Source organism: Psittacula echo (genome assembly GCF_963264785.1).
Source record: "Psittacula echo genome assembly, chromosome: 32".
Lineage (NCBI taxonomy): Eukaryota > Metazoa > Chordata > Aves > Psittaciformes > Psittacidae > Psittacula > Psittacula echo.
Genome location: NC_137767.1, coordinates 466,204 through 484,257, shown reverse-complemented (window position 1 = coordinate 484,257; position 18,054 = coordinate 466,204). Strand labels below are relative to the sequence as shown.

The 18,054-nt window shown below is 56.0% G+C and overlaps 1 protein-coding gene across 1 annotated transcript in view; it reads right to left on the bottom strand.

Moving 5' to 3' along the window:
- Positions 1-511: 511 nt before the first annotated feature.
- POLR2A (RNA polymerase II subunit A) overlaps positions 512-18,054 on the bottom strand; it is a gene marked incomplete at its 3' end in the record, with an annotated part of 61,922 nt that continues 44,379 nt past the window's right edge. The window contains exons 16-24 of the mRNA XM_080636399.1: positions 17,827-18,010; positions 12,435-12,606; positions 9,857-9,962; positions 7,897-8,102; positions 6,694-6,918; positions 4,288-4,534; positions 2,145-2,245; positions 1,948-2,052; positions 512-694 (exon numbers count right to left, since the gene is read on the bottom strand). Of these exons, the coding sequence (XP_080492525.1) occupies positions 512-694; positions 1,948-2,052; positions 2,145-2,245; positions 4,288-4,534; positions 6,694-6,918; positions 7,897-8,102; positions 9,857-9,962; positions 12,435-12,606; positions 17,827-18,010 (1,529 nt within the window). The remainder of the gene's footprint in view (positions 695-1,947; positions 2,053-2,144; positions 2,246-4,287; positions 4,535-6,693; positions 6,919-7,896; positions 8,103-9,856; positions 9,963-12,434; positions 12,607-17,826; positions 18,011-18,054) is intronic.

The window sequence follows — 18,054 nt, the reverse complement described above, 5'->3', positions numbered from 1 at the left end:
GGTATGGGATATGGGATATGGGATATGGGACATGGGGTATGGGGTATGGGGTATGGGATATGGGACATGGGGTATGGGGTATGGGGTATGGGATATGGGATATGGGATATGGGATATGGGATATGGGACATGGGGTATGGGGTATGGGGTATGGGATATGGGACATGGGGTATGGGATATGGGATATGGGATATGGGACATGGGGTATGGGGTATGGGATATGGGATATGGGATATGGGGTATGGGATATGGGATATGGGATATGGGACATGGGGTATGGGGTATGGGGTATGGGATATGGGACATGGGGTATGGGATATGGGATATGGGATATGGGACATGGGGTATGGGGTATGGGATATGGGATATGGGGTATGGGATATGGGATATGGGATATGGGACATGGGGTATGGGGTATGGGGTATGGGATATGGGACATGGGGTATGGGGTATGGGGTATGGGATATGGGACATGGGGTATGGGATATGGGGTATGGGAGCCGGTGCTCACGGTGAAGATCTCCACGATGTCGTTGGACGTGGTGCGCACGGGGTCCACGTCCTTCTCGCTCAGCACCCGCATGAGGCTGACGCCGTCGGTCTCCAGGATCCACTCCTGCAGGGCCTTGAACTCCCCATCCTCGGTGATGATGATCTTCTTCTTGTTGTCCGTCTGAGGGAGGTGCATGTACACCTGGGGGGAGACGGGCGTCAGCACCCATGGGTGCTGCCTGGGCGCTGGGGGCACTACAGGCACCAAAACACCGCCATATGTATCTACAAGTACCACCATGGGCATGCTGGGGGTGGGAAAGGTGCCCATGGAGAACGTCCAAGTGGTCCTCAAGGCCACCAGCACCCATGGGTGCTACCTGGGGACACCATAGGCACCCATGGAGCTCCATATGTATCTACAAGTACCACCATGGAGATGCTACAGGTGACTATGGAGAACATCCAAGTGGTCCTCAAGAGCCACCAGCACCCATAGAGCACCCATAGGTGCTACCTGGGGACACCACAGGCACCCATGGAGCTCCATATGTATCTACAAGTACCACCATGGAGATGCTACAGGTGACTATGGAGAACATCCAAGTGGTCCTCAAGAGCCACCAGCACCCATAGAGCACCCATAGGTGCTACCTGGGGACACCACAGGCACCCATGGAGCTCCATATGTATCTAAGTACCACCAATGAGATGCTACAGGTGACTATGGAGAACATCCAAGTGGTCCTCAAGGCCACCAGCACCCATGGGTGCTACCTGGGGACACCATAGGCACCCATGGAGCTCCATATGTATCTACAAGTACCACCATGGAGATGCTACAGGTGACTATGGAGAACATCCAAGTGGTCCTCAAGAGCCACCAGCACCCATAGAGCACCCATAGGTGCTACCTGGGGACACCACAGGCACCCATGGAGCTCCATATGTATCTACAAGTACCACCATGGAGATGCTACAGGTGACTATGGAGAACATCCAAGTGGTCCTCAAGAGCCACCAGCACCCATAGAGCACCCATAGGTGCTACCTGGGGACACCACAGGCACCCATGGAGCTCCATATGTATCTAAGTACCACCAATGAGATGCTACAGGTGACTATGGAGAACATCCAAGTGGTCCTCAAGGCCACCAGCACCCATGGGTGCTACCTGGGGACACTACAGGCACCCATGGAGCTCCATATGTATCTACAAGTACCACCATGGAGCTGCTATAGGTGCCCATGGAGAACATCCAAGGTGGTCCTCAAGGCCACCAGCACCCATGGGTGCTACCTGGAGGACACAACAGGCACCCATGGACCTCCTGAGGTGGCTCCAAGTGTCACGGTGGGCACCCTGGACCTCCTAAAGATCCCAGTGGAGAACCTCCAAGCGCTCCTCAAGGCCCCCAGCCCCCAGAGAGCACCCATGGGTGCTGCTGGCCCCACCTTGCTGATCTGCTCGATGCCCTGCAGCGTCATGTCCGTCAGCATGTTGGACTCGATGCAGCGCAAGAAGACGTCGTCGTCCATCTTGTCCACCACCTCCTCCTCCTGGGGAGCACCGAGGGGACAGGGGTGACACCGGGCCCTGGCGCAGGCTCCCAGCAGCACCCATGGGTGCTCTCTGGTGCTATGGGTCCCACCTCCTGCATCTTGTTCTCGTCGCTGTTCATGATGCGGATGCGCAGAACCAGCTTCTCCGCGTTGTCGTCGTTGAAGATGCAGTTGAGGTCGTCACCAAAGCCTGGGCGTGGGGACACAGCGGGGGAATTGGGCCCTCAGATGCCCTCAACGTCCATCCAGGACCATCTGAAGCCCCTCAGATGCCCTCAACGTCCATCCAGGACCATCCAAAGCCCCCCAGATGCCCTCAACGTCCATCCAGGACCATCTGAAGCCCCTCAGATGCCCTCAACGTCCATCCAGGACCATCCGAAGCCCCTCAGATGCCCTCAACGTCCATCCAGGACCATCCAAAGCCCCTCAGATGCCCTCAACGTCCATCCAGGACCATCCAAAGCCCCTCAGATGCCCTCAACGTCCATCCAGGACCATCTGAAGCCCCTCAGATGCCCTCAACGTCCATCCAGGACCATCCAAAGCCCCCCAGATGCCCTCAACGTCCATCCAGGACCATCCAAAGCCCCTCAGATGCCCTCAACGTCCATCCAGGACCATCCAAAGCCCCTCAGATGCCCTCAACGTCCATCCAGGACCATCCAAAGCCCCTCAGATGCCCTCAACGTCCATCCAGGACCATCCGAAGCCCCTCAGATGCCCTCAACGTCCATCCAGGACCATCCAAAGCCCCTCAGATGCCCTCAACGTCCATCCAGGACCATCCAAAGCCCCTCAGATGCCCTCAACGTCCATCCAGGACCATCCAAAGCCCCTCAGATGCCCTCAACGTCCATCCAGGACCATCCAAAGCCCCTCAGATGCCCTCAACGTCCATCCAGGACCATCCAAAGCCCCTCAGATGCCCTCAACGTCCATCCAGGACCATCCAAAGCCCCTCAGATGCCCTCAACGTCCATCCAGGAACATCCAAAGCCCCCCAGATGCCCTCAACGTCCATCCAGGACCATCTGAAGCCCCTCAGATGCCCTCAACGTCCATCCAGGACCATCCAAAGCCCCTCAGATGCCCTCAACGTCCATCCAGGACCATCTGAAGCCCCCCAGATGGCCTCAAGGCTCACTCAGGACCCCCAAAAGCTCCAGAGATGCCCTTAATGTTCAACCAGGACCCCCTAAAGCCCCCTCAAGGTCCATCCAGGCCCATCCAAAGCTCCCCAAAGCCCCCTCAGATGCCCTCAAACCCCCTTTAGAAGCCCCCAAACTCCTTTAGATGTCCCCAAACCCCGCTTAGATGCCCTCAAGCCCCCCCCAACCCCCTTTAGGTGCCCTCAAACTCCACCCAATGCCCTCAAACCCCCTTTAGATGCCCTCAGACCCCCCTTAGACGCCATCAAACCCCTTTTAGATGTCCTCAAACCTCCCTAAATCCCTCTTAGATCCCCTCAATGTTCATCCAGCCCCATCCAAAGCTTCCTAAAGCCCCCTTAGATGACCTCATTGTCTACCCAGGACCCCCTCAAATTTCCTTTAGACGCCCTCAAACCCCCTTTAGGTGCCCTCAAACCCCCTTTAGGTGCCCTCAAACCCCCTTTAGACGCCCTCAAACCCCCTTTAGGTGCCCTCAAACCCCCTTTAGATGCCCTCAAACCCCCTTTAGGTGCCCTCAAACCCCCTTTAGGTGCCCTCAAACCCCCTTTAGACGCCCTCAAACCCCCTTTAGGTGCCCTCAAACCCCCTTTAGGCGCCCTCAAACCCCCTTTAGGCGCCCTCAAACGCCCTTTAGACGCCCTCAACCCCCCTTCAGATGCCCTCAACCCCCCTTCAGATGCCCTCAAACCCCCTTTAGGCGCCCTCAAACGCCCTTTAGACGCCCTCAACCCCCCTTCAGATGCCCTCAAACCCCCTTTAGGCGCCCTCAAACCCACTTTAGATGCCCTCAAACCCCCTTTAGATGCCCTCAATCCCCCTTTAGATGCCCTCAAACCCCCTTCAGACACCCTCAAACCCCCTTTAGGTGCCCTCAAACCCCCTTTAGACGCCCTCAACCCCCTTTAGACGCCCCCAAACCCCCTTTAGACGCCCTCAACCCCCTTCAGAAGCCCCCAAACCCCCTTTAGACGCCCTCAACCCCCTTCAGAAGCCCCCAAAGCCCTGGTAGATGCCCTCAAGCCCTCCGCAGCCCCCTCCCGGTGCCCCCCAGACCCACCCGCGTTGATCTTCTCGGCGATCTGCTCCATGGTGAGCTTCCTGTCCGTCATGTGCTTGCGGTCGAGCTCGACGCGCAGCAGCCAGGGCGAGATGCGGCTCACGTCGAAGTCGGGCATCTCGTAGTAGACGTTGACCCACTCCTGGTCCTCGGCCACCACGGTGCTCTGAGGGTTGGGGTCGTAGTAGATGGCGGTGTTGGCGGTCACCTTGCGCAGGGTGGTGTGCTCCAGGCGGCACAGGATGTCCTAGGGACACGGGGGGATCAGGTGGGGAGGCAGGGATGGAGGGGATGGGGGAGATGGGGACATGGGGATGGAGGGAATGGGGATGGAGGGGATGGGGATGGAGGGGATGGGGGAGATGGGGACATGGGGATGGAGGGAATGGGGATGGAGGGGATGGGGATGGGGGAGATGGGGATGGAGGGGATGGGGATGGGGGAGATGGGGATGGAGGAGATGGGGATGGAGGAGATGGGGATGGAGGGGATGGGGATGGAGGAGATGGGGATGGAGGAGATGGGGATGGAGGGGATGGGGATGGAGGGGATGGGGGAGATGGGGACATGTGGATGGAGGGAATGGGGATGGAGGGGATGGGGATGGAGGGGATGGGGATGGAGGAGATGGGGGAGATGGGGACATGGGGATGGAGGGAATGGGGATGGAGGGGATGGGGATGGAGGGGATGGGGATGGAGGAGATGGGGATGGAGGGGATGGGGATGGAGGGGATGGGGATGGAGGGGATGGGGATGGAGGGGATGGGGATGGAGGGGATGGGGATGGAGGAGATGGGGATGGAGGGGATGGGGATGGAGGGGATGGGGATGGAGGGGATGGGGATGGAGGGGATGGGGGAGATGGGGATGGAGGAGATGGGGATGGAGGGGATGGGGATGGAGGAGATGGGGATGGAGGGGATGGGGATGGAGGAGATGGGGATGGAGGAGATGGGGATGGAGGGGATGGGGATGGGGGAGATGGGGATGGAGGGGATGGGGATGGAGGAGATGGGGATGGGGGAGATGTGGACGGAGGAGATGGGGACATGGGGATTGAGGGGACAGGGATACAGCGATGGAGGAGATGGGGAGATGCGGATGGAGATGGGGATAACGTGGAGGACATGAGAGGTGACATGGGGATATGAGGATGACATGGAAAACACAGGGATAGAGAACATGGGATGTTACAGAGAAAACAGGGATGGAGAACCTGGTGGTGATACGGAGCACAATTGGACACGGGGATGAAGGACATTGGGATATGGGGATGGAGGAGATGGGGATGACATGGAAAACATGAGGATATGGGGATGGAGTCAGTGGGGGCATGGGGATGATGTGGAGAACATGAGAGGCACCACAAGACCATGGGGATGGAGGACACGGGAATATGGCAATGGAAGATACGGGAACATGGGGATGACTTGGAGAACATGTGGACATGGGGATGGAGGAGACGGGGACGACATGGAGAACGTGGGATATGACTTGGAGGACACGAGAGGTGACATGGGGATGCCATGGAGAACATGGGATATGACTTGGAGGACACAAGAGGTGACATGGGGATGGCATGGAGAACGTGGGATATGACTTGGAGGACACAAGAGGTGACATGGGGATGGCATGGAGAACGTGGGATATGACTTGGAGGACACGAGAGGTGACATGGAGATGGCATGGAGAACGTGGGATATGACTTGGAGGACACAAGAGGTGACATGGGGATGCCATGGAGAACGTGGGATATGACTTGGAGGACACAAGAGGTGACATGGGGATGGCATGGAGAACGTGGGATATGACTTGGAGGACACGAGAGGTGACATGGGGATGGCATGGAGAACGTGGGATATGACTTGGAGGACACGAGAGGTGACATGGGGATGGCATGGAGAACATGGGATATGACTTGGAGGACACGAGAGGTGACATGGGGATGGCATGGAGAACGTGGGATATGACTTGGAGGACACAAGAGGTGACATGGGCATGGCATGGAGAACGTGGGATATGACTTGGAGGACACAAGAGGTGACATGGGGATGGAAGAGAGGGGGATGCCATGGGGATGCCATTGAGGACACGGGGATTATGTGGAGAACATGAGAGGTGACACAGGACCACGGGGATGGAGGAGACGGGGATGCCATGGAGAACGTGGGATATGACTTGGAGGACACGAGAGGTGACATGGGGATGCCATGGGGATGGATGCCATGGAGAACATGGGCACACAGGAGACGACTCAGGGATGGAGACCATAAGAGCTGATACCAGGACACGGGGCTGAAGACCAAGGGCCTGCCACCGAGGACACACGCACGGAGGCCACCACATCCCCCCCCAATCCCCGAGGCACCGTGGAGCCCGCGGAGCCCCCCCCGTCCCGCCCCACCTTGGCGCGCTCGGCGTCGCGGGCGCTCTGCCCCAGCAGGAACACGGTGAGCGAGGGCGTCTTGGGCTTCTTGGAGATGTTGATGAGCTCCTTGAGGCGCGGCACCCCCAGGGTCACGTTCTTGGCCGAGACGCCGGCGTAGTGGAACGTGTTCAGGGTCATCTGCGTGGCCGGCTCCCCCAGCGACTGCGCCGCCAGCGCCCCCACCATCTCCCCCGGGTGCGCCTGGGGGGGACAAGGGGGTCAGGGGGGGCACAGGTGACCCCAAACACAGCCCCCCCCCCCGGCAAGGTGTCACCTCCGGAGGCGCGAAGGCGTCTCCTGGAGCCCTTAGAACCCCATAGCTCCCCGTATCCCCCTTCGCTTCTAGGCCCCCCTATCTACCCTTTAGACCCCCGTATCTCACATCCAGGCCCGGTATCTACCCCTTAGACCCCCATCCATACCCTTCAGACCCCCATATCTCACCTCTAGACCCCCATATGTACTCTTTAGACCCCCATATCTCACGTCCAGGCCCCATAGATACCCCTTAGACCCCCATCCATACCCTTTAGACCCCCATATCTCACGTCCAGGCCCCATATCTACCCCTTAGACCCCCATATCTACTCTTTAGACCCCATATCTACTCCTTAGGCCCCCATATCTCCCTTCTAGACCCCACATCTACCCCTTAGACCCCCATATCTACTCTTTAGACCCCCATATCTACCCCTTAGACCCCCATATCTCTCTTCTAGACCCCATATCTCCCCCTTAGACCCCCATATCTCTCTTCTAGACCCCATATCTACCCCTTAGACCCCCATATCTCTCTACCAGACCCCATATCTACCCCTTAGACCCCCATACATCTCTTCTAGACCCCATATCTACCCCTTAGACCCCCATATCTCTCTTCCAGACCCCATATCTACCCCTTAGACCCCCATATCTCTCTTCTAGACCCCATATCTACCCCTTAGACCCCATATCTCCCTTCTAGACCCCATATCTACCCCTTAGACCCCCATATCTCCCTTCTAGACCCCATATCTACCCCTTAGACCCCCATATCTCCCTTCTAGACCCCATATCTACCCCTTAGGCTCCCATATCTCCCTTCTAGACCCCATATCTACCCCTTAGACCCCCATATCTCCCTTCTAGACCAGGTCTCTCACCCTCGGCCCCCCCCGTGTCGGCCCCAGCCCCACTCACGATGGCCTGGTTGAACTTGGACTCGATCTCTCCCAGGAGCCAGTCGAAGGCCTCCCCGCTGAGGCGGAACTCGTCGGCCATGCGGCGGGCGCAGAGCGTGGAGCGCAGGTGGATGTTGAAGAGCAGCGTGGCGTTGTGCTGCGCCTGCCGGCTCAGCGGGTCCTCCCCGTTCACGATCACCAGCCGCCGGCTCAGCTCCCGCACCCCTGCCCGCCACAACCGCCTTACTACGGGGTTGCTATGGGGTTACTACGGGGTTACTATGGAATTACTACGGGGTTACTATGGATTTACTATGGTTTTACTACGGGGTTACTATGGATTTACTACGGGGTTACTATGGATTTACTATGGGGTTACTATGGATTTACTATGGGGTTACTATGGTTTTACTACGGGGTTACTATGGATTTACTACGGGGTTACTATGGATTTACTATGGGGTTACTATGGATTTACTATGGGGTTACTATGGATTTACTATGGGGTTACTATGGATTTACTATGGGGTTACTATGGATTTACTATGGGGTTACTATGGATTTACTATGCAGTTACTATGGATTTACTATGGGGTTACTACGGATTTACTATGGGGTTACTACGGAATTATGGATTTACTATGAGCTTAGTACAGAGTTACTCTAGGATTACTATAGAATTACTATATAGTTTCTATGGTGTTACTATGTAATTATTATGACGTTACTATGGAATTACTATAGATTTATCATGGGGTTACTATAATGTTACTATGGAGTTACTATACATTTACTGCGGTGTTACTACGGAGTTACTATATGGTTACTCTGGAATTACTATACATTTACTATGGGGTTACTATAGGGTTACTATGGAATTACTATACATTTACTACGGGATTACTATAAGGTTACTATGAGATTACTATACATTTACTATGGGATTACTATAAGGTTACTATGGAATTACTATACATTTACTATGGGATTATTATAGGGTTACCATACATCTACTACAAGCTTACTATGGAGTTCCTATACATCTACTACAAGGTTACTATGAAATTACTATGCATCTACTACAAGCTTACTATGGAGTTACTATAGGGTAGCTATGGAATTAGTATATATTTACTACGGAGTTACTATAGGGTAGCTATGGAATTACTATACATTCATTATGAGGTTACTACAAAGTTACTACAAGTTTACTATAACTATTAGAGATTTACTATGAGATTACTATATATTTGCTATGCGGTTACTATGAAATTACTATGAGGTTACCATATATTTACTGTGAGATTACTACAGATTTACTACAGGGTTACTACAGGCTTACGATAGAGTTACAGGAAGATTACAATGGGGTTACTATAAGGTTACAATGAGATTACTATGACGTTACTACAAAGTTATTACGGAGTTATTAAGGGGTTACTGTAAGGTTACAATGGAGTTACTACGAGGTCACAATGCGGTAAGGTCGCTATGGGGTTACAATGGGATTACTATGAGGTTACTACAAAGTTACTATGGGGTTATTACAGAGTTACTAAGACGTTACTGTAAGGTTACAATGGGGTTACTATGAGCTTGCTACAAAGTTACTATGGGGCTATTACAGAGTTACTAAGGGGTTACTATAAAATTACAACAGAATTAATATGAGATCACAATGGGGTAAAGTTACTATGAGGTTACTACAAAGTTACTCAGGGGTTACTATAAGGTTACAATAGAGTTACTATCAGTTTACTATGAAATTACTATAGAGTTATAATGGGATTACAATGGCATTACTATGGGGTTATTACGTTACTATAGGATTACTACGAGGCTACAACAAGGTTACTATGAGATTACAACGGGGTTACTACGGGGTTACTATGGGGTTACTATGGTCCTGGTAACCATAACTACCATCCTGGTGACCCCAGCTGCTCCTCGAGGCCCTCCCCCAGGCTCCCCCCACTCACCCTCCACCACTTTGATGGGGTGCAGGTCCGAGGGCAGCCGGGAGTTGATGTGGAAGATCTTCTGCGCGTTCCAGATCATGCGCAGCAGGTTGCAGGGCAGCACGACCTGCGGGCAGGAGCCCCGGAACAGGGTCAGGAGCTCAAAACTGGGGTTCAGGAGCTCAAAAATGGGGGTCAGGAGGTCAAAAATGGGGTTGAGGAGGTCAAAAATGGGGTTGAGGAGGTCAAAAATGGGGCATGAGACCCAAAAATGGGGTTTAGGAGGTCAAAAAATGGGGTTGAGGAGGTCAAAAATGGGGTATGAGACCCAAAAATGGGGTTTAGGAGGTCAAAAATGGGGTTTAAGAGTAAAAAAATGAGGAATAGGACGCAAAAATGGGGTTCAGGTCATCAAAAATAGGGTACAAGACCCAAAAATGGTGTTTAGGAGGTCAAAAAATGGGGTTCAGGAGGTCAAAAATGGGGTTTAAGAGTAAAAAATGGGGAATAGGACCCAAAAATGGGGTACAGGGCCCAAAAATGGTGTTCAGGAGTTCAAAAATGGGGTTCAGGAGGTGAAAAATGGGATTCTGGACCTCAAAAATGGGGTTCAAGAGGTTAAAAATGGGGTTTAGGACTAAAAAATGCGGTATAATGCCCAAAAATGGGGTATAATGCCCAAAAATGGGGTACAGGAGTTCAAAAATGGGGTTCAGGAGATCAAAAATGGGGTTTAGGGGTCAAAAATGGGGTTTAGCAGTCAAAAATGGGGTTTAGCAGTCAAAAATGGTGTTCAGGAGATCAAAAACAGGATATAGGGCCCAAACCCAGGGTTTAGGAGGTCAAAAACGGTGTTCTAGACCCCAAAAATGGGATTCAGCAGTCAAAAATGGGGTACAGGGCCCAAAAATGGGGTTCAGGAGGTCAAAAAAGGGGTTTGAGAGATCAAAAATGGGGTTTGAGAGGTCAAAAATGGGGTTTAGAAGATCAAAAATGGGGGGTAGGGCCCCAAAAATGGGGTTGGAGAGGTCAAAAACTGGGGCTGAGAAGCTCAAAATGGAGTTCAGAAGGTCCAAAATGGGGTTCAGAAGGTCCAAAATGGGGGTCAGGAGGTCCAAAATGGGGTGCAGAAGGTCCAAAATGGGGTTCAGAAGGTCCAAAATGGGGTTCAGGAGGTCCAAATTGGGGGTCAGGAGGTCCAAAATGGGGGTCAGGAGGTTCAAAATGGGGGTCAGGAGGTCCAAAATGGGGGTCAGAAGGTCCAAAATGGGGGTCAGGAAGTTCAAAATGGGGTTCAGGTCCAAAATGGGGGTCAGGAGGTCCAAAATGGGGGTCAGGAGGTCCAAAATGGGGGTCAGGAGGTTCAAAATGGGGTTCAGGAGGTCCAAAATGGGGGTCAGGAGGTCCAAAATGGGGGTCAGAAGGTCCAAAATGGGGGTCAGGAGGTCCAAAATGGGGGTCAGGAGGTCCAAAATGGGGGTCAGGAGGTCCAAAATGGGGGTCAGGAGGTTCAAAATGGGGGTCAGGAGGTCCAAAATGGGGGTCAGGAGGTCCAAAATGGGGGTCAGAAGGTCCAAAATGGGGGTCAGGAGGTTCAAAATGGGGGTCAGGAGGTCCAAAATGGGGTTCAGGAGGTCCAAAATGGGGGTCAGAAGGTCCAAAATGGGGGTCAGGAGGTCCAAAATGGGGGTCAGGAGGTTCAAAATGGGGTTCAGGTCCAAAATGGGGGTCAGGAGGTCCAAAATGGGGGTCAGAAGGTCCAAAATGGGGGTCAGAAGGTCCAAAATGGGGGTCAGGAGGTCCAAAATGGGGTTCAGGAGGTCAAAAATGGGGGTCAGAAGGTCCAAAATGGGGGTCAGGAGGTCCAAAATGGGGGTCAGAAGGTCCAAAATGGGGGTCAGGAGGTCCAAAATGGGGGTCAGGAGGTCCAAAATGGGGGTCAGGAGGTCCAAAATGGGGGTCAGAAGGTCCAAAATGGGGGTCAGGAGGTCCAAAATGGGGGTCAGGAGGTCCAAAATGGGGGTCAGAAGGTCCAAAATGGGGGTCAGGAGGTCCAAAATGGGGGTCAGAAGGTCCAAAATGGGGGTCAGAAGGTCCAAAATGGGGGTCAGGAGGTCCAAAATGGGGGTCAGAAGGTCCAAAATGGGGGTCAGGAGGTTCAAAATGGGGGTCAGGAGGTCCAAAATGGGGGTCAGGAGGTCCAAAATGGGGGTCAGAAGGTCCAAAATGGGGGTCAGGAGGTCCAAAATGGGGGTCAGAAGGTCCAAAATGGGGTTCAGGAGGTCCAAAATGGGGGTCAGAAGGTCCAAAATGGGGTTCAGAAGGTCCAAAATGGGGGTCAGAAGGTCCAAAATGGGGGTCAGAAGGTCCAAAATGGGGGTCAGGAGGTCCAAAATGGGGGTCAGGAGGTCCAAAATGGGGGTCAGGAGGTCCAAAATGGGGGTCAGGAGGTCCAAAATGGGGGTCAGGAGGTCCAAAATGGGGCTTGGGTCTTCTCGTGACCCCGCTCGGGAGGTGATGGCACCTCCATGGAGCTCCCCATTGGCTTTGGGTCGTGGTGACCCCCGTGGGGAGGTGGTGCCCCCCCCATGGCACTGACCTTGCTGTCCCCGGTGGGGAAGATGACCCTGAGGACCTCCCTGTCCTCCCGCATCTTCTCGAACTCCCGCTCGAGCTCGTTCTGGATGTGGGCATTGGACAGGATCTCCTTGACCAGCTCCTCCTGCAGCGTCCGCCGCAGCGCCCGCTCGTTGGTGCAGTCAAACTTGAACCTGGGGCACGAGGCAAGGAGAGGGGACATCGACATGGGCTCCATGAGGGACACAAGGACCTGGGGACACCAAGATGGGCTCCATGAGGGACACAAGGACCTGGGGACACCAAGATGGGCTCCATGAGGGACACAAGGACCTGGGGACACCAAGATGGGCTCCATGAGGGACACAAGGACCTGGGGACACCAAGATGGGCTCCATGAGGGACACAAGGACCCGGGGGACACCAAGATGGGCTCCAAGAGGGACACAAGGACCTGGGGACACCAAGATGGGCTCCATGAGGGACACAAGGACCTGGGGACACCAAGATGGGCTCCATGAGGGACACAAGGACCTGGGGACACCAAGATGGGCTCCATGAGGGACACAAGGACCCGGGGGACACCAAGATGGGCTCCAAGAGGGACACAAGGACCTGGGGACACCAAGATGGGCTCCATGAGGGACACAAGGACCTGGGGACACCAAGATGGGCTCCATGAGGGACACAAGGACCCGGGGGACACCAAGATGGGCTCCAAGAGGGACACAAGGACCTGGGGGACACCAAGATGGGCTCCATGAGGGACACAAGGACCCGGGGGACACCAAGATGGGCTCCAAGAGGGACACAAGGACCCGGGGGACACCAAGATGGGCTCCAAGAGGGACACAAGGACCTGGGGACACCAAGATGGGCTCCATGAGGGACACAAGGACCTGGGGACACCAAGATGGGCTCCATGAGGGACACAAGGACCTGGGGGACACCAAGATGGGCTCCAAGAGGGACACAAGGACCTGGGGGACACCAAGATGGGCTCCAAGAGGGACACAAGGACCTGGGGACACCAAGATGGGCTCCAAGAGGGACACAAGGACCTGGGGGACACCAAGATGGGCTCCAAGAGGGACACAAGGACCTGGGGACACCAAGATGGGCTCCATGAGGGACACAAGGACCTGGGGACACCAAGATGGGCTCCAAGAGGGACACAAGGACCTGGGGACACCAAGATGGGCTCCATGAGGGACACAAGGACCTGGGGACACCAAGATGGGCTCCAAGAGGGACACAAGGACCTGGGGACACCAAGATGGGCTCCAAGAGGGACACAAGGACCTGGGGGACACCAAGATGGGCTCCATGAGGGACACAAGGACCTGGGGACACCAAGATGGGCTCCATGAGGGACACAAGGACCTGGGGACACCAAGATGGGCTCCATGAGGGACACAAGGACCTGGGGACACCAAGATGGGCTCCAAGAGGGACACAAGGACCTGGGGACACCAAGATGGGCTCCAAGAGGGACACAAGGACCCGGGGGACACCAAGATGGGCTCCAAGAGGGACACAAGGACCTGGGGGACACCAAGATGGGCTCCATGAGGGACACAAGGACCTGGGGACACCAAGATGGGCTCCAAGAGGGACACAAGGACCTGGGGACACCAAGATGGGCTCCAAGAGGGACACAAGGACCCGGGGGACACCAAGATGGGCTCCAAGAGGGACACAAGGACCCGGGGGACACCAAGATGGGCTCCAAGAGGGACACAAGGACCCGGGGGACACCAAGATGGGCTCCAAGAGGGACACAAGGACCTGGGGACACCAAGATGGGCTCCAAGAGGGACACAAGGACCTGGGGACACCAAGATGGGCTCCATGAGGGACACAAGGACCTGGGGACACCAAGATGGGCTCCATGAGGGACACAAGGACCTGGGGACACCAAGATGGGCTCCAAGAGGGACACAAGGACCTGGGGACACCAAGATGGGCTCCAAGAGGGACACAAGGACCTGGGGACACCAAGATGGGCTCCATGAGGGACACAAGGACCTGGGGACACCAAGATGGGCTCCATGAGGGACACAAGGACCTGGGGACACCAAGATGGGCTCCATGAGGGACACAAGGACCTGGGGACACCAAGATGGGCTCCATGAGGGACACAAGGACCTGGGGGACACCAAGATGGGCTCCATGAGGGACACAAGGACCTGGGGACACCAAGATGGGCTCCATGAGGGACACAAGGACCTGGGGACACCAAGATGGGCTCCAAGAGGGACACAAGGACCTGGGGACACCAAGATGGGCTCCATGAGGGACACAAGGACCTGGGGACACCAAGATGGGCTCCATGAGGGACACAAGGACCTGGGGACACCAAGATGGGCTCCATGAGGGACACAAGGACCTGGGGGACACCAAGATGGGCTCCAAGAGGGACACAAGGACCTGGGGGACACCAAGATGGGCTCCAAGAGGGACACAAGGACCTGGGGACACCAAGATGGGCTCCAAGAGGGACACAAGGACCTGGGGACACCAAGATGGGCTCCATGAGGGACACAAGGACCTGGGGACACCAAGATGGGCTCCAAGAGGGACACAAGGACCTGGGGGACACCAAGATGGGCTCCATGAGGGACACAAGGACCTGGGGACACCAAGATGGGCTCCATGAGGGACACAAGGACCTGGGGACACCAAGATGGGCTCCATGAGGGACACAAGGACCTGGGGACACCAAGATGGGCTCCAAGAGGGACACAAGGACCTGGGGACACCAAGATGGGCTCCAAGAGGGACACAAGGACCTGGGGACACCAAGATGGGCTCCAAGAGGGACACAAGGACCTGGGGACACCAAGATGGGCTCCAAGAGGGACACAAGGACCTGGGGACACCAAGATGGGCTCCATGAGGGACACAAGGACCTGGGGACACCAAGATGGGCTCCATGAGGGACACAAGGACCTGGGGACACCAAGATGGGCTCCATGAGGGACACAAGGACCTGGGGACACCAAGATGGGCTCCATGAGGGACACAAGGACCTGGGGACACCAAGATGGGCTCCATGAGGGACACAAGGACCTGGGGACACCAAGATGGGCTCCATGAGGGACACAAGGACCTGGGGGACACCAAGATGGGCTCCATGAGGGACACAAGGACCTGGGGGACACCAAGATGGGCTCCAAGAGGGACACAAGGACCTGGGGGACACCAAGATGGGCTCCATGAGGGACACAAGGACCTGGGGGACACCAAGATGGGCTCCAAGAGGGACACAAGGACCTGGGGACACCAAGATGGGCTCCAAGAGGGACACAAGGACCTGGGGACACCAAGATGGGCTCCATGAGGGACACAAGGACCTGGGGACACCAAGATGGGCTCCAAGAGGGACACAAGGACCTGGGGGACACCAAGATGGGCTCCATGAGGGACACAAGGACCTGGGGACACCAAGATGGGCTCCATGAGGGACACAAGGACCTGGGGACACCAAGATGGGCTCCATGAGGGACACAAGGACCTGGGGACACCAAGATGGGCTCCAAGAGGGACACAAGGACCTGGGGACACCAAGATGGGCTCCAAGAGGGACACAAGGACCCGGGGGACACCAAGATGGGCTCCAAGAGGGACACAAGGACCTGGGGACACCAAGATGGGCTCCAAGAGGGACACAAGGACCTGGGGACACCAAGATGGGCTCCAAGAGGGACACAAGGACCTGGGGGACACCAAGATGGGCTCCATGAGGGACACAAGGACCTGGGGACACCAAGATGGGCTCCATGAGGGACACAAGGACCTGGGGACACCAAGATGGGCTCCAAGAGGGACACAAGGACCTGGGGACACCAAGATGGGCTCCAAGAGGGACACAAGGACCTGGGGGACACCAAGATGGGCTCCAAGAGGGACACAAGGACCTGGGGACACCAAGATGGGCTCCAAGAGGGACACAAGGACCTGGGGGACACCAAGATGGGCTCCATGAGGGACACAAGGACCTGGGGACACCAAGATGGGCTCCAAGAGGGACACAAGGACCTGGGGACACCAAGATGGGCTCCATGAGGGACACAAGGACCTGGGGACACCAAGATGGGCTCCAAGAGGGACACAAGGACCTGGGGACACCAAGATGGGCTCCAAGAGGGACACAAGGACCTGGGGACACCAAGATGGGCTCCATGAGGGACACAAGGACCTGGGGACACCAAGATGGGCTCCAAGAGGGACACAAGGACCTGGGGGACACCAAGATGGGCTCCATGAGGGACACAAGGACCTGGGGACACCAAGATGGGCTCCAAGAGGGACACAAGGACCTGGGGACACCAAGATGGGCTCCATGAGGGACACAAGGACCTGGGGACACCAAGATGGGCTCCAAGAGGGACACAAGGACCTGGGGACACCAAGATGGGCTCCATGAGGGACACAAGGACCTGGGGACACCAAGATGGGCTCCAAGAGGGACACAAGGACCTGGGGACACCAAGATGGGCTCCATGAGGGACACAAGGACCTGGGGACACCAAGATGGGCTCCATGAGGGACACAAGGACCTGGGGACACCAAGATGGGCTCCATGAGGGACACAAGGACCTGGGGGACACCAAGATGGGCTCCAAGAGGGACACAAGGACCTGGGGACACCAAGATGGGCTCCATGAGGGACACAAGGACCTGGGGACACCAAGATGGGCTCCATGAGGGACACAAGGACCTGGGGACACCAAGATGGGCTCCATGAGGGACACAAGGACCTGGGGGACACCAAGATGGGCTCCATGAGGGACACAAGGACCTGGGGACACCAAGATGGGCTCCATGAGGGACACAAGGACCTGGGGACACCAAGATGGGCTCCAAGAGGGACACAAGGACCTGGGGGACACCAAGATGGGCTCCATGAGGGACACAAGGACCTGGGGACACCAAGATGGGCTCCAAGAGGGACACAAGGACCTGGGGACACCAAGATGGGCTCCAAGAGGGACACAAGGACCTGGGGACACCAAGATGGGCTCCAAGAGGGACACAAGGACCTGGGGGACACCAAGATGGGCTCCAAGAGGGACACAAGGACCTGGGGACACCAAGATGGGCTCCAAGAGGGACACAAGGACCTGGGGGACACCAAGATGGGCTCCAAGAGGGACACAAGGACCCGGGGGACACCAAGATGGGCTCCAAGAGGGACACAAGGACGTGGGGGACACCAAGATGGGCTCCAAGAGGGACACAAGGACCTGGGGGACACCAAGATGGGCTCCAAGAGGGACACAAGGACCCGGGGGACACCAAGATGGGCTCCATGATGGGCTCCCCCTCTTCAGGACCACCTCAACCCTCCGCCCCCCTTTCCAGCCCCAGAAGCAAGGTCTCCTCCTCCCCATGCTTTGTCCCCGCCTTACTTCTTCTCGAAGGCCTTGTTGGAGGGCTTGAGCGTGGCCAGGTTCTGGAACTCCACGCTCTCGCCGGCCAGGCCGTCCTCGCCGTAGCGCAGCTGCACCACCTGGTTGATGGAGTTGCGCACCGTGGCGTCGTACTTCACCATCACCGACTCCATGGACTTGATCAGCCGGCGCTGGATGTACCCTGCGGGCAGGGGGCACCTAAGGGGGGGCCTCAACACCCCCAGG